Here is a 14,658-nt window from a genome sequence, read left to right on the forward strand (position 1 = left end):
CTCTCCTTTCTTTTTTCTGGAAACCTTTCGACACTTGCTCCTTGAAGATCTACAAGTCTATTTTCCTATGCATATAAATTCATCAACTCAGTCTTTAAAAAATCCTTTTATATCAGATTTTTATTTTTCATCTTATATAGAAAATAGTTGAACATCATATTAACTGGCAGATATAGTTTGAAAACACTAATCAACCCCAGATTATTCCAAAGAATGAACAGCAGTAAATCTTATTTCCAACTTCAACTGACACCTCCTAAATTAGGTTCCTTATTACAATACCTCCTCTCAGTTGGCATGCACTCATACAGATAATCAGAGGGACATACTGAAACAAAAACACCTTCTGACTTCCGGCTTAGGCTGATGGTTTACATTGTGTTGAGGCAGACAATGGAGCGGTTGGAAGCTTTTAGTGTTAATATCGCCAAGTTGTAAAGCAGCCCTGGAGGCTGTTCTAGGCCCACTGCAGTTCTACAGAGATTTTAGAATCAGCTCGTCAATTTATATAGACACATAAATAAATAACCTGTTGGGATTTGGACTGGGATTGTATTGAATCTATATTGAATCTGTATTTTGGGAATATGACATCTTAACAATCCTGAATCTCTTGAGCCACGAACAAGGTATATATTATTGTTTATTTAGGTCTTCTTTATCACAATATTTTGTAGTTTTCAAAGTACAGGTCTTTCATATTTTTTGTCAGATTTATTCCTAAGTACATTTTTTAAGCTGTTATAAGTGTGGATTTTTAATTTCAATTTCTAATTGTTGCCACATATACAAACATGATTTTTGTATGTTGCTTTGTATCTTCCAACTTTGATAAAGTCACTTATTAGTTCTTTTTTTTTGAGCTTTTATATTTGAGTTTATTATGCATTTAAAACACTGCTATAGTTGAATATTAAAACAAAAACAATAGCAAGTAGTGAGCTATGATTATAGTCCTTCACTCAGTCACTACTGCATATAAAATGCCAGCAGTGTTATTCACTGGCCCCATTAAGAGGTCTACTTATTAGTTCTAATACATACTTGGTAGACTCCATTGTACATTTTTTTCCATTGTACATTTTCTACATGTCTGAAGATAATGTCACCTGTGAATAAAGGCAATTTTTTCTTTCCAATCTGGATGTCATTTCTTTCTTGCCCAGTTGTGTAATCTAGAATCTCCTGTACAACATTGGCTAGAGACCTCCCTATTTGTTCCTGATGTTAGGGGGAAAGTATTCAACCTTTTACAATTAAGTATAATGTTAGCTCTAGGGTTTTTGTAGATGCCCTTTATCAAATTGGGGAAGCTCCCTTTATTCCTAGTTTGCCTGAGTTTTTCTCAGAAATAGATGGTCAATTTTGTCAAATGATTTTTCTGTATTGAGATGATTATGCAAATGCTAAATCAACCCTGCATTCCCAGGATAAATCCCATGACTATGATATATTATCTTTTTATTATATCATAGGATTCAATTTACTAAACTTTTCCTTAGAATTGTTGTACCTATGTTTATGTGGAATATGGCTTTGTAGCTTTTCTTGTTTTGTTTGGCTAATAATTTTGGTCCCAGAGTTATGCTGGCCTCACAGAATGAATTGGAAATTATGCCACTTTGATTTTTTGGAAGTTTGTGTAGAATTGGTATTATTTCTTCTGAAGTTTTTCGTAAAACTCATCACTAAAGCCACCTGGGCCTGGATTTTTGTTAAAGGAAGGTTTTAAAACTCCAATTTCAATTTTTTTAAATAAAGATTTCATTTATTTGAGAAAGAGAGCAAGAGAGAATGCACAAGCAGGGGGAGGGGCAGAAAGAGAGGGAGAAGCAGGCTCCCCGCTGAGCAGGGAGCCCAAAGTGGGTCTCTATCCCAGGACCCTGGGATCATGACCTGTGCTGAAGGCACATGCTTAACCAATTGAGTCACCCAGGCACCCCTGCAATTTCTTTTGTAGGGCTATTCAAGGTATCTATTTCTTTTTTAGTGTACGCTGGTAATTTGTATCTTTCAAGGAATTTGTCAATTTCATCAATGATGTTGAATTTATTGGCATAAAGTTGCTCCTAATATTCCTTTTAATATCTGTAGGATCTGTACTGATGTTACTTCTCTCGTTCCTTATATATATTCCTTGGTCATTGCGTTTTTTTCCCCTCACCAATCTGGTTGGAGGTTTATCAATTTTATTGGTCTTTTTTTCCCAAAGAACAAACTTTGGATTCATTGATTGTTCTCTATTGTTTTTGTCTTTTATTTCATTGATTGCCTCTTTGATCTTTATTATTCCTCTCCTTTTGCTTACCTTGTATTTAATTTGCTTTTCTTTTTCTAGTTTCTTAAAGTGGAAACTCGGGTCACTGATTTGAGACCTTTCTTCCTCCCTAATACAGGTATTTAATACTATAAGTTTCCCTCTAAGTACTGCTTTAGTGGTAACCCATAATTTCTTATTCACTTCAAATTACTTTCCAATTTCTCTTTAGGTCTCTTTGACTTGTTAGTTTCCAAATATTTGAGATTGTCAAGGATCTTTCTGTTACTGATTTCTAACATAATTCCTCTGTGGCCAAAGAATATACTTAGTATGATACTTTCAAATTTGAGACTTTTTTAATGGGCCCTAATGTGGTCTATCTTCATAAATATTCCATGTACACTCTCATGTTCTGCTGTGGTAGGTGGAATGTTCTATAAATATCAACCAGGTCAAATTGGCTATTATCATTGTTCAAATAGACTACATTTTTGTTCTGCCAACTTGCTCCATCGGTTTTAGAAAGTGGATACTAAAATCGTTGATAATTGTGTATTTGTCCATTTTTTCCTTGCAGTGTGATCGGCTTTTGCTATCATTTAGGATTGCTATCAGTTACATTCATTAACAGACCCATTATCAGTATGACATAAGCTTTAATCCCTGTTAATATTCCTTGCTCTAAAATCTTTTTTTGTTAATATACACATTCCAGCTTTCTTTTGACTAGTGTTAGCATGGGGTATCTTTTTCTATCCTTTTACTTTTAACCTACTTGTATCTTTAAAGTACATTTCTTGAAGGCAGTGTTTTTTTAAATCCAATCTGATAATCTCTGCCTTTTAATTGGAGCATTTAGACTGTTTACATTTAATAGGACTATTGATATGGATAGGTTGACCATATGCTTAAATGACCTATGGATAGGTCATTCCCAGTGCTCTCCAACCCTTTGTGTAGATCTAGATTTCCATCTGGTATCATTTTCCTTCTGCCTGAAGAACACCCTGTAATTTTTCTTGTAATGTGTTATCTGCTGGTGATAGTCTTTTGCAAGTCTGAAAACATCCTTACTTCTTCCTATTATTTTCTCAGTGGTACCTAGTCAGCTGTTATGTTAGTCAATCCACTGAACTCTCAATTATGGTGTTCCTTATTCCTAGATTTCCACTTGGTACTTTTCCCAATCTACTTGACCATTTTTACAATCATGTTCTTTAATCTCCCCTATTTCTTTAAATATAAAATATATTTTATATTATGTCTGGTGAATCTTAAGAGCTTAAGTCTTTGTCGGCCTGCTTCTTCTGTCCATCATTTCTGCTAGCTCTTGTCTATCTTATGTTTGTGATTTTTGATTGTGAACTTATATCCTTGAAACTGTTTCTGAGTTCCTCCAAAGACACGAAGTTTTGCTTCTGTCAGTCACCTGGAGGGCACTAAAAACCTGGTATCACTTTAAATTTCTGGTGTGAGACTTTTTTTAGACTACCCAGATTGTTCAAACAAACCAGCTTCAGGGCTGCTTTGTGGCAATACACACACACACACACACACACACACACACACACGTATATTCCTTCTCAGGGAAGATGGAGATGTATTCTCTCAGGATAGGCAATCTTCCTTGCTATCTGGGGGGGGTGGGGGAGGACAAGGGGAGATTGGAGAGGGAGGAGGCAGGCAGATTTGTTCATAGTTCACCCTTAGTAAGTCTATCTTTTTGGGGTCTCAACTTCATGAGATCTCCTATTATCCCTCCCACTTTGGGCAGGCCCTAAGCTTTGTCTCCTATGCTACTGCCCCTTTCCCACTCCAGATGATGAAAAACAAAGTTTAGTTAGGTATTTGGCAAATGTCCCTAAGGGCAAAAAGTGGCCCCAGTGTCCTAATTACCTCTTTGTGCTTCTACTTCCATTTAAAATTTTTTGAGACTTATTTTATAGCTCACTGATCCATTTTTAAAAATGGTTCTTGATATATATTCCAGAAGTTTTAGTTGTTCTCAGCTGGTCTTTATCAGCCATAGTGCTAGGGGAAAAAATTCTTTCAACTTGTTCTTTACAATATACAGTATCCAAATACCCCTCTCTTGATCCGGAGGCAAGAGTGAGAACACACACTTAGGAACCAGCTGGCCTGAGGTCAGGTCTCAGACTCACAAGCAGTGTGACCTTGGTAGCTCATTTATACTCTGTGCTGTTGATGCAAGAAATAAATGAGGTAGGGGCGCCTGGGTGGCTCAGTTTGTTAAGCGTCTGCCTTCGGCTCAGGTCATGATCCTGGGGTCCTGGGATTGAGCCCCGCATCGGGCTCCCTGCTCAGCCGGAAGCCTGTTTCTCCCTCTCCCACTCCCCCTACTTATGTTCCCCCTCATGCTGTCTCTGTCAATTAAATAAATAAATAAAATCTTTTTTAAACAAATAATAAATGAGGTAAAATACAATCAGTACTTAAAGCAGGGCTGGCTCTGAGAAGTATGATATAAGGACTTATTTTTATTATGTGAAAAAGTTGTAATCATACACCCGAGTAACAGCACACATCTTACCCAATGGTCTAAGAACACCTGTTCCCTGGGCACCCTAGTCCACTCTACCACGCAGTAACCCACACCTCTGTACTTACAGTGGCACTGACCAGGGGTAATCAACTATGAGCTATTCACTGGATGTCAGTCCCAGCTACACTCACAGGATGGGCCCTAAGAATGCTAATGGATGCTGATCTAAAAAATGCCATCATCATACAAACCTGAGTGAACACACAGTCCTTTACCATTAACAAAATCTGAAAGAAAGCATGAACATAAACAAACATGATTTTAAATTTTGTATTTTTTACGGTGGACAGTCATCATTCGCCCCAACAGCCATCTGAAGCCAATAGTCCTGATTATTAAAAATCACGAAGTTGTATAAATGTTCTCCTCCTTTTCGAAAACCATGTTCATTTTCTCTCCACGAAACAGGACTGTCTGCAAAGCCTTGTACTGACAACGTAATCCAAGGAGCTAACTTGGGCTCATCAAAGTAGTGACTGAAAAAGAAAGATAAATCTTAACAAACAGGGAGGGCTAGGAATGTTCACATTTTTTTACTTATTCGGGATAAGTGATATTTCTGATGTTCCAATGAAGCTTAGGCCTTAGCTTTTATTTATAAGGATTAAGAGATGCAAATTACATTCCTGATCCTATGTGGTGTATTCAGTAAATGTTAACCAATTACAGAATGCCCAAAACCAACTTCAGCAGTTCCTACGCTTACTGTGGAACATCATTTAAGATGCGAAAACAAAACAAAAACACAAAGTGTACAGGAATAGTTTCCCTCCATTTAACAGTGCTGTTCAGTCTGTTAACTGAAACACTGCAGAATAATTTACTGGATTTAAAAAATAATCCAGGATGCCCGGGTGGCTCAGCTGGTTAGGCGACTGCCTTCAGCTCAGGTCATGGAGTCCCACGATCGAGTCCCGCATCGGGCTCCCTGCTCAGCAGGGAGACTGCCTCTCCCTCTGACCTTCTTCCCTCTCATGCTCTCTCTCTACCATTCTCTCTCTCTCTCAATAAATAAAAATCTTTAAAAAAATAAAAAAAAAATTAAATTAAATTAAATTTAAAAAAATCCAGTCTTCTTGGGGCGCCTGGGTGGCTCAGTCGGTTACATGTCTGCCTTTGGCTCAGGTCATGATCCCGAGGTCCTGGGATCAAGCCCCACATCGGGCTCCCTGCTCCGCGGGAAGCCTGCTTCTCCCTCCCCCACTCCTCCTGCTTGTGTTCACTCTCTCACTCTCTCTCAAATAAATAAAAATCTTAAAAAAAAAAATCCAACCTTCTTATTGAGGAAAATGAAAGTACTAAACTAATATATGAAAAAGGGTATTGGGCTTAAAAAAGAAAACCCTCAAGATTTAAATCTTAAGACATTTACAAAGTGAAGATTGATGGGTGCCTTGGTTAAGCATCCAATTCTTAATCTGAGCTCACGTCTTGATCTTAGGGTCATAAGTTCAAGCCTGGCATTAAGCTTATTTAAAAAAAAAATAAAAAGTGAAGACTGAGAAGGCGTTATGTTTGCTTCATGGTCTTTTCAATATGGAATCAGAGTTTTCTGACAGTAGATAAAATGTAGCGTCTTAACAAACAATGAATCATGGAACACTGCATCAAAAACTAATGATGTAATATATGGTGATTAACATAACAATAAAAAAAAATTAAAAAAAAAATGTAGCGTCTTATTTATAGAGTACCTTCTCAAATGAAAAACCCCATACTGCCTTGTCCAATCCTTGGCATGTTAATGACGCCTAGGGCTTCACAGGATGTCAGGGCCAGAAGAGATCTTAGACATGATTTGGATTCAAAAGTGGTCAACTTGTTTTCAAAATAAAACATCTGCAGAACTCGAACATTTAAAACAGATCATAGTGTGTCCCACAGAGTACTGCTGTTTTCTTAAGTGATAGTACAACTTCCGGAGCACAAGAAAAATGAGTAATTTGTTTTCAAGAAGCTTAGTTAAACCCTGCTCTTTGTCTTTTCATAAGGACAAGTATTTGGCAATACAATTTTCCTATCACCAAGGACAGTTAAATCATTTAAGATGATAATGTTACCACACTGTGAGCCCAAGCAAGGAAAAAAGTGGAAACATGTGTGAGAGTACGCTGCAATCTGGAACAGTAGCGCTGCCCCTAAAATGTCATGTGGGTACAGACAAGCAAGATATAAAAGGCAAAAAGCGTTCTCACCACAGCTGTTCCAAGAGGAGACAGATCTTCTCTGGAAGTATGAAACCAGTGATTGTACACAGATAAGCTTTGGCCACCACTGTGCTTGGCTGAGGACAGCAATAGGTTGATATGAAGTTACTAGGCTCATTATTTCTGTCACACACACACAAAAGAAAGAAAGAAAGAAAGAAAGAAAACATATTTACATTTCCCGCATGATTCATTTTCAAAGTATAAACCCCTATGAAGAACAAGAAGTCAGCCAGAGCCTGAGCCCATAGCCCAGGAGCTGCTACGCACAGTTCTGCGTGGCTGAAGACGGCGCCAAGCCAGTCCAGAAGCTCTGGAGCGCTGCAGGCCGTCTCTGGCGCCCCCCGGAGGGCGCTGCTTCGCAGCACCGGGCACGGCAGCTCCGTCACGGTGCTCAGGGCTATTTTTGGCTGATGCTCCTGAATTCGGTAATTGGAAAAGTATGACATCATTGGGGATTCTTCCGCACCTTAAAAACACACCATACAAGGTCATCTGACTCCTGAGAGCAAGTTCAGTGAATCCCTGAAACCGCCCCATTCCCATGTGAGATTTCTGGGGAGCAGGTGAGATGAAGTAATGCAAAAGGGAGTGGTGCAAAGCTGTATTCAAATTAAAATCATTTAAGTTGCTTTCGGCTCCTTGTGCCAAAGTTCCCTAAACATTCATTTCCTTTCCTTTTTCCTGGAAAAGCATAATCCTTTCAGATGCAACCCCATATTAGTTTCAGCATTTGCTCTAGTAAGAAAATTTTGAGTTACTGAATACAAAAAAGTGCTACTCGTGGCTAAATAAAATTAGTGAACTCTACAGAGAGGAGTTTATTTGCATAATCTCTGTAAAGGAAACACAAGAGGAACTGAATGATGGCAGAATCTCATTTAAGCTTGTCTTTAAAAACCCAGTAAAATCCAACTTATCTTCAAGGATTTTCCAACAGCCTTGGAAGACAGAAATAGTGGCCCCCTTGGGAGCAAAAGTCAGGCTTGCTTCACGTCCAGTGTAATAGAAATAATCTGCTCCCTTCCCCCAGCCCCAACCCTCCGCCCCAGAGCAAAGGCCCGCAGGCTTACTAGCCAGGATGTAAGACTGGAGTTCCTGCAGCTCAGGATTCCTCTCCTGTAATGCAGCCCATGGCACATGTCGTATCCCCTGGCCCACTGTGTGTCACCCTGTAGGTAGTGGGACCTGCTGCACTACGGCCACTACTGTGAGTAATTCAATCCCAAGTCTTGTGTCTTCTGCCAGCATCCATGAGACTGTGCTGGCTAACTACTTGGCGTACAAGTGAGGAAAATCTTGGACTTTCTCCAGTTCTTGACAAGCCCTTAGAATAATTAGGAGCCTTAGGAACACAGAGCTCTCCAGAACCAAAAGCACACATGGTCCTCAATGAAGACTTCATGCAACTGTCTGTCAGTCTGCTGCCCTCCTGTATCTCTACCCTAAGGAGAAGCACTAAAGCATTACAGACTAAAGACTCATAGGGGCAGCCTGGAGCACCCTGTGACCAGAAACGTCCCACACAGAGCAGATGCATAGGCATATTTCCAAAACGGACCTATGTGCCTCCCTATCCTCCAAAAATGAATATGACACCATCACAACTGTGATGATCTGACTCGTTACAATCTTGTGATGGACCAAAGCTACACTCTAAAAGGAGCAAGGTGCATGGAAGTTGTCGGCACGTCACCACGTTTGGTGACCAAACACCCCACTAAATTTCACGTTCTAATAAATTCCAAGTTACAACAAATTTCGTCTGACATTTAATGGCATGCCTGATTTGGACCCTGAAATAATCAACAGTTTGTGTTTATAATTTGTGTTATTTTAAAACATACCGCCAAGGCTGTTTGAGGTAAGGTGTAGGAAGGAAGGGGAGAGACATATAAAAGTTAACTGCTCTGAAGCCACTCTCAAGATCTCTGGATCGACACATAACCCAAGGAGGTGGAGGCAGATGGCCGCATGCCTACATCATCCCAAACTATGGCTCCCGGGAATGGCAGGGGGCCCGAAGCAGCTTCCCGAATAATGTTTATGCACATATGTACACAATATCCTAGACCACAGGGATGAATCACAATTCAATACTCCATTACTCCCCTTTAATTAATGACTAGATTTCCAAATCACTGTACGGTTACATATTTTCCATACCTGTATGATGCCAAGCCAAAAGAAAATCAAATTTCAATGGCTTCTTTTCTCTGAAGGACCAAGATATTCTTTCATACTTCTTAGAATTCAGGTTAAAGGATAAATCCATCAAATCAATGGAAACAACTTAAAAAATGGAAAGAGGAATAAACAGTCCATTCATATACACACAGCCTACCCTGTGGAAAAAGTGCTGTATTAAAAAGCATCAGAATTTTTGGAAGTTTTATGACTAGCAAAAATTATTTTGTTCTTGCACTCCTTTGGTTTACCAAATCAAAACTCTGCCTTTCATGGGCATTTCTAGCATTGACAGTAACAACAAATTTTTAAATTCATACTTTTCCGAGGTCAAAGCCCAAGGGCAGAGGTTTGGGAGGTCAATCCTAATCTACCCAAGGATGTGACAGCCTGTCATTCATGTTCAAGCCGGACACTATCGGCAGAACCATATCTCTTCAGTCATGGGGGTGGGGGTGTCTCTACTAGTAATCATAAAAAACCTGGGGAAAGTAAAGGAAATTCTTTATTAAGAACAAGCTGTAGACTCTTATCTTGGGTTCATTACTTTGATTTTTGACCCAAAACATATATTTAATGGACCATTCCAATTCTGTGATCCTTGTAAGATGCAGCCCACAGCCGAAAAGAAACAGAACAGCAAACTTAGTCTCTCCAAAGCTCAACCTAGAGCCCCGTGGATCAGAAGTTTTAAAGACAAGAAAAAGCCATACTCCTGGGCGCCTGGGTGGCTCAGTCATTAAGCGTCTCCCTTCGGCTCAGGTCATGATCCCAGGGTCCTGGGATCAAGCCCTGCATCGGGCTCCCTGCTAAGCGGGAAACCTGCTTCTCCCTCTGCCACTCCCCCTGCCTGTGTTCCTTTTCTCGCTATCTCTCTCTGTCAAATAAATAAATAAAATCTTAAAAAAAAAAAAAAAAGCCATACTCCTTCTGAACAAAGAGAACAGTGGCAATTCAAACATTTACACTGAAATTGCTACAGGAAGATTACTGACTTGTTAGAAACTGATGAGAGCGTAATACTTACTAAACTTCATGATTTTTCTGCCAGAATACTGAGATGGACGACCTTGAAGACCAGTTTCTTCGTAAGTATCTTTATCCAGTGATAAAATTAATTTCCCTATAAGTCAAATAGTTTCCATAAAAGAGATGTTAAAAATATGACATGTTCTCTGATTAAAAGAAAGCACAGCCCATTGAGCAGTTAAATATGAGGGTAATAAACTGCATACAAGGATCTTCTTTATGATACAAGGATATTATTTATACATACATCCTATTTATGTACAAGAATATTTTAACCTATTATACATACAAGGATATTATTTATGACAGTGAAAACAAATTATCTAAATTTCTATTAAAGATGGAATAGTTAAACAAATCATGGTTACCTCTTCACTAGAATACCTTCAAAATATTAAAAATAGTAAGTCAGAACCATATGCCCTGATATGGAAAGATGTCTATGACATATTGAGATAAAAGAAAATTGAGAAACAATGTGGTACAATGTGATTTATGTTAAAAAAAAACCAAAAAACAAGCTTTATGTGTGTTTATAAATTCATAGAAAATGTCAAGAAGAATAAAAACCAACCTGTTAAAAACAGTTCATTCTAAGAAGGGGACTGAATCTGGAGATTTGACTTTTTTTTTTTTTTTTTACAGTATTTCTTTTAAAATTAAAGAAAAAGTGAGTGTTGTTACCGTCTGGCAGCAGGGCCACAGTATTATCTTCATCGATATTTGTATTGTATGTTAGTGCACAGCACGAACCTGTAAGAAGTCCAGACGAGAAATTAAAAAAAAAAAAATCACACCTGCAGAAAGTTAGTGGATTCTCTTCGCATGATAACGTATCTGCCAGGTGAGTAAGGGTCAGTATCCACCACAGCTCCAGCTCCCTCAATAAACCTAAAACCTGGGGCGCCGGGGTGGCTCAGATGGTTAAGTGTCTGCCTTTGGCTCAGGGTTCGAGCCCCGCGTCGGGCTCCCTGCTCAGCGGGGAGTCTGCTTCTCCCTCTCCCCACTCGTGTTCTCTGTCTCAAATGAATAAATACAATCTATAAATAAATAACCCTAAAACCTGCCAAGGGTGAGCTCGAGGACACAGATGCCACACAACAGCTAGTTCATGCCCCCACCCAGGGCCTATTTGTGCCAGGTGACTACCATCAAGCAGGAAATGGACTCCGGGTGTGGTGTGTACCGCTGAGGGTGCTGGCCGAGAAGCACAAAGTAGAATACTAGGTCAGTGCACGCTCCTGAGAGGAAGAGTTCCAGGTACAGATTCAAAATGTTCCAGGACCTTGTGTGAGGTTAGGAAAGCCACTCAGTCTCTGTGAACCTCAGTTTTCCTCACCTGTAAAATGGGGATCAGAGGCCTAACTCACAGAGCTGTTGCAAGAGTTCAACCTGGTTATGTAAAAGTGCTTGTTACAGCCAGTGGCCACACTATTAACAAAGTAGCACCAAACTTCAAAATGGATGAAAGGACTCAAGTTGACGGGACCAAAGACAACACGCATGGCCAGCTTCGCAAGCGGGGCCAGCAGCACCCGAATGAGAGGAACTGCAAGTCACTGGACTCTTCAGGGTTCCCTGCAGACAACGAACACGGAGCCTACAGCAAGAGAAGGGGCTTGCTTACTTCTAAGTACAGTGACTTACGTGGTGAGGAGGGAATCCCTAACGACAGTCTGAAATACGGTTTCAAACAAGTGCTCCCTAGGAAACAACTAGAACAAAGCCGCCAACCAGGCAGACATCAGTGGAAATGGGGTGGGGTGAGCAGAGAGGGTCAGAGCCACAAACTCGAAGCAGAAGACACTGAACCATAATGAGCACACCACCCAGTGAACAGCTGGGTGGCATCAGGAGATGAACCTTTCGAGACGGCTGAGTGGGGACTGCTGGGAACACAGTGGTCTTTGTGGCCACGCACCAACAGCAGTGTATCTGAACACACAGATCCCAAGGCTCTCTCCTCTCCCTGAATCCTTGTTTTAAGATGAGGGATAGCTTTATGTTACAACATCCCCATGCCACACTCGTGGACAAGTGTCATCAGAAACCACCACCTAAAGAGAGCACGAGAAAAAGTAGGGTGAGCATACTGAGGGAGGGGGAGTGATGCACGCACTTGACCACACAGACTACCGCCACAGGCCCTATTTAAGACACGAGAAGAGCCATGGTATCGTGATGTGATCTAACTATACTTCCTCATCTTGCCACATTCATAGACACAAGATTTTTCTTACCTTTCTTCACAAAGGTGTTGATGAATTCGTGTGTAATTAACTCATGAAGAGGTAAGTTCTTCACAAAGTAATAGGGTCCAGTTTCCATGACTAGGTTTTTCAGCTCTTTTGACAGAACCCCACATTCAGGAATCAGAAATGAAACCTATTGGAATGTGTAACATAAACCAGTCTTACTTTCATGTAGATCAGCCTCCAGCTTTTTAAGAGTGCTGTAACATATGAGGGCTGCTAACTATTCCCCCACGGGTTTCTATAAAACTCTTACATTAATTTACCAGTCTCAGGAAAAGAGAAATTTGACAATTCACGTTTGTCATTTCCGTATCCAAACATTGAAGTTAAAGAAGCAAAAAAAAAATTTAATGGCAAGCTTTTGCAAATAAACAATATGTTTTATACCCTGTCCACTGCTCTAATTAATTTTTAAGGCAATATGGTACAGTGGAATATCCCTAAATTTGTTTAACCTGGTACCAGGCTGGAATCAAAAGGACTGTCCCTTAGGGCATAAGGAAATTAGGGACATCAATCATTAAGAGGCTCCATGAAAGCAGAAGTGGTCCAGGCTGTTTCTATTTTCTAGACAGAAAAATTCTACAGATCAGCCTGGAAAAGATAAGATACACACCCCGATTGCTGCCCGTGATGAGCTTTTGTCTAAAGCAGAGATGTTAAACCTAAACGGCTTCAGATGTTGCCCAAGTGCTCCCCACCTTGAAAAGCACTCTCCCAAAGCTCAAACATCAGTCTATTCCTAAGGGACCGGCCTCACCGCCTGTGTCTCTGAGAAACTGCCATGACAGTCAGGTCTGGGTGGAGATGAGGCTGATGAATTTAAAGTGTAAAGGGCTAAAACCATTTTCAGGTTGAGTTTTTGGAGACCTCGCCACTTACATGGGTTGGTGAAACCGAGCCATTGGACACCTGAGTGGCATTGGGGTTATTCTCTTCTCTTGCCGGATGCTAGATAATTAACCTCACTAAGGCCTCAACTTACACAAAGCACCCCCACGAGTGATCACATTTTCACGAAGCAACACCCATGTTAGCACCCCTGTAAAGCTCTTAAGTTGTGCTCGCAAGCAGGGCCACCACGGCGCATTTCTACACAAAGCTGCCGAACTGGAGCGCTTTGGCTGGAGACCACAAAAGACAGCAGGCAAAATGGGAATGTTCTCAGATCTAAACCTAGCTCCCATAGTTTAGAAAAGCACGTGTTTCCTGGGTCCGGACTCCGCAAGACGCTCCCACGAGGAGGGAGAAAGAATCAAGACGTGGAGAGGAGCGCCGAGTCCGGCCCCGATTTTCCGCCGACCCGCGGCTCCACGTCGCACCCATCACTCGCTCTTTAACTTCCCAGGCTCGGCCCCCACTCTCACGTCCCTCCCGGGAAAGCACCCCACCAGGGGCGGGACCAAAGAAGCAAGCGCGCTTTGGAGTCGGCAGGGGGCACGCCGCCCCGCCCCTCCCCCCCGAGAGAAGAGGACACTGCCCCCGCCCCCGGAGCATCCTGGGAGTGGTAGTCCTGCAGCTCCGCAAGCGAGCAGTAAGGAGCAGTGAAGAGATTACAATTCCCAACATGCCTGGCGAGGGGCCCCGCCCCTCTGCGAGTCGAGGGCGGACCCGCCACTCAAAGCTGAATGCGATTTTGCCCAGACCTCCCCAGCTCCCGGGGATGAAGCGATGCCCGAGAGGCCTACGGCGGCCGAACTCACCCTGTAGTTGTGATAGTGCGTCTCCACAAGATGCCGGTGGCGCGACTTCTCGTGGCCGAAGTTGGATTTCTCGCAGACCAGCAAGTGCCGGGGAACCTCCCGCAGCCGACGCAGGGTGGCCATGCTCTCCCTGGCTTCGGCCCCGGGCCAGCCCGGCGCGCCCCGCCCGTCCTCTTCGCCCCGCCCCGCCCCTTGGGCATGCGCAGTACGGAAGCGCCGAGCCAGTTGCGCGGGGCCCGGGCTCCGTTTAGTAACTTTAGCAGAGGTTTGCCGTGGGTACCTGAAACCGCAAATTCATTACCTAACATGGAAATACCTGGCACCTGGAAACCTAGAACCTGCCTTTTCAAACCCATCTTTCTTGCCTTGCCCTCCGTCCCTCCCTTGCTGCTGTCTCTTGCCCGTAAAGCCTCTCTCTGGTCCTTCCCAAAAGGTTAAGTAACTTTGTGGGGGA

General features: G+C 41.8%; 1 protein-coding gene across 1 annotated transcript; it reads right to left on the reverse strand.

The window, feature by feature from the left end:
- Positions 1-5,079: 5,079 nt before the first annotated feature.
- RPP40 (ribonuclease P/MRP subunit p40) lies at positions 5,080-14,361 on the reverse strand. The gene is made up of 8 exons (XM_025891239.2): positions 14,205-14,361; positions 12,487-12,631; positions 10,931-10,999; positions 10,245-10,340; positions 9,197-9,322; positions 7,301-7,499; positions 7,019-7,153; positions 5,080-5,299 (listed from the first exon to the last, which is right to left on the reverse strand). Exons 1-8 carry the CDS (start codon positions 14,325-14,327, stop codon positions 5,101-5,103), a joined length of 1,092 nt encoding a protein of 363 aa, XP_025747024.1. The 5' UTR covers positions 14,328-14,361; the 3' UTR covers positions 5,080-5,100.
- Between the last annotated feature and the right edge of the window lie 297 nt (positions 14,362-14,658).

Source organism: Callorhinus ursinus, unplaced genomic scaffold, assembly GCF_003265705.2.
Source record: "Callorhinus ursinus isolate GAN/ISIS: 27379988/994484 unplaced genomic scaffold, GSC_fseal_2.0 scaffold26, whole genome shotgun sequence".
Taxonomy (NCBI): Eukaryota; Metazoa; Chordata; class Mammalia; order Carnivora; family Otariidae; genus Callorhinus; species Callorhinus ursinus.

Coding starts and splice junctions, on each gene's coding strand:
- RPP40 (XM_025891239.2), bottom strand. CDS start 14,327: ATGGCCACCCTGCGTCGGCTGCGGGAGGTTCCCCGGCACTTGCTGGTC. Junction 11,000..12,486: donor CAACACCTTTGTGAAGAAAG/GTAAGAAAAATC, acceptor GACTTCTTACAG/GTTCGTGCTGTGCACTAACA. Junction 9,323..10,244: donor CAGAAAAATCATGAAGTTTA/GTAAGTATTACG, acceptor CCATTTTTTAAG/TTGTTTCCATTGATTTGATG.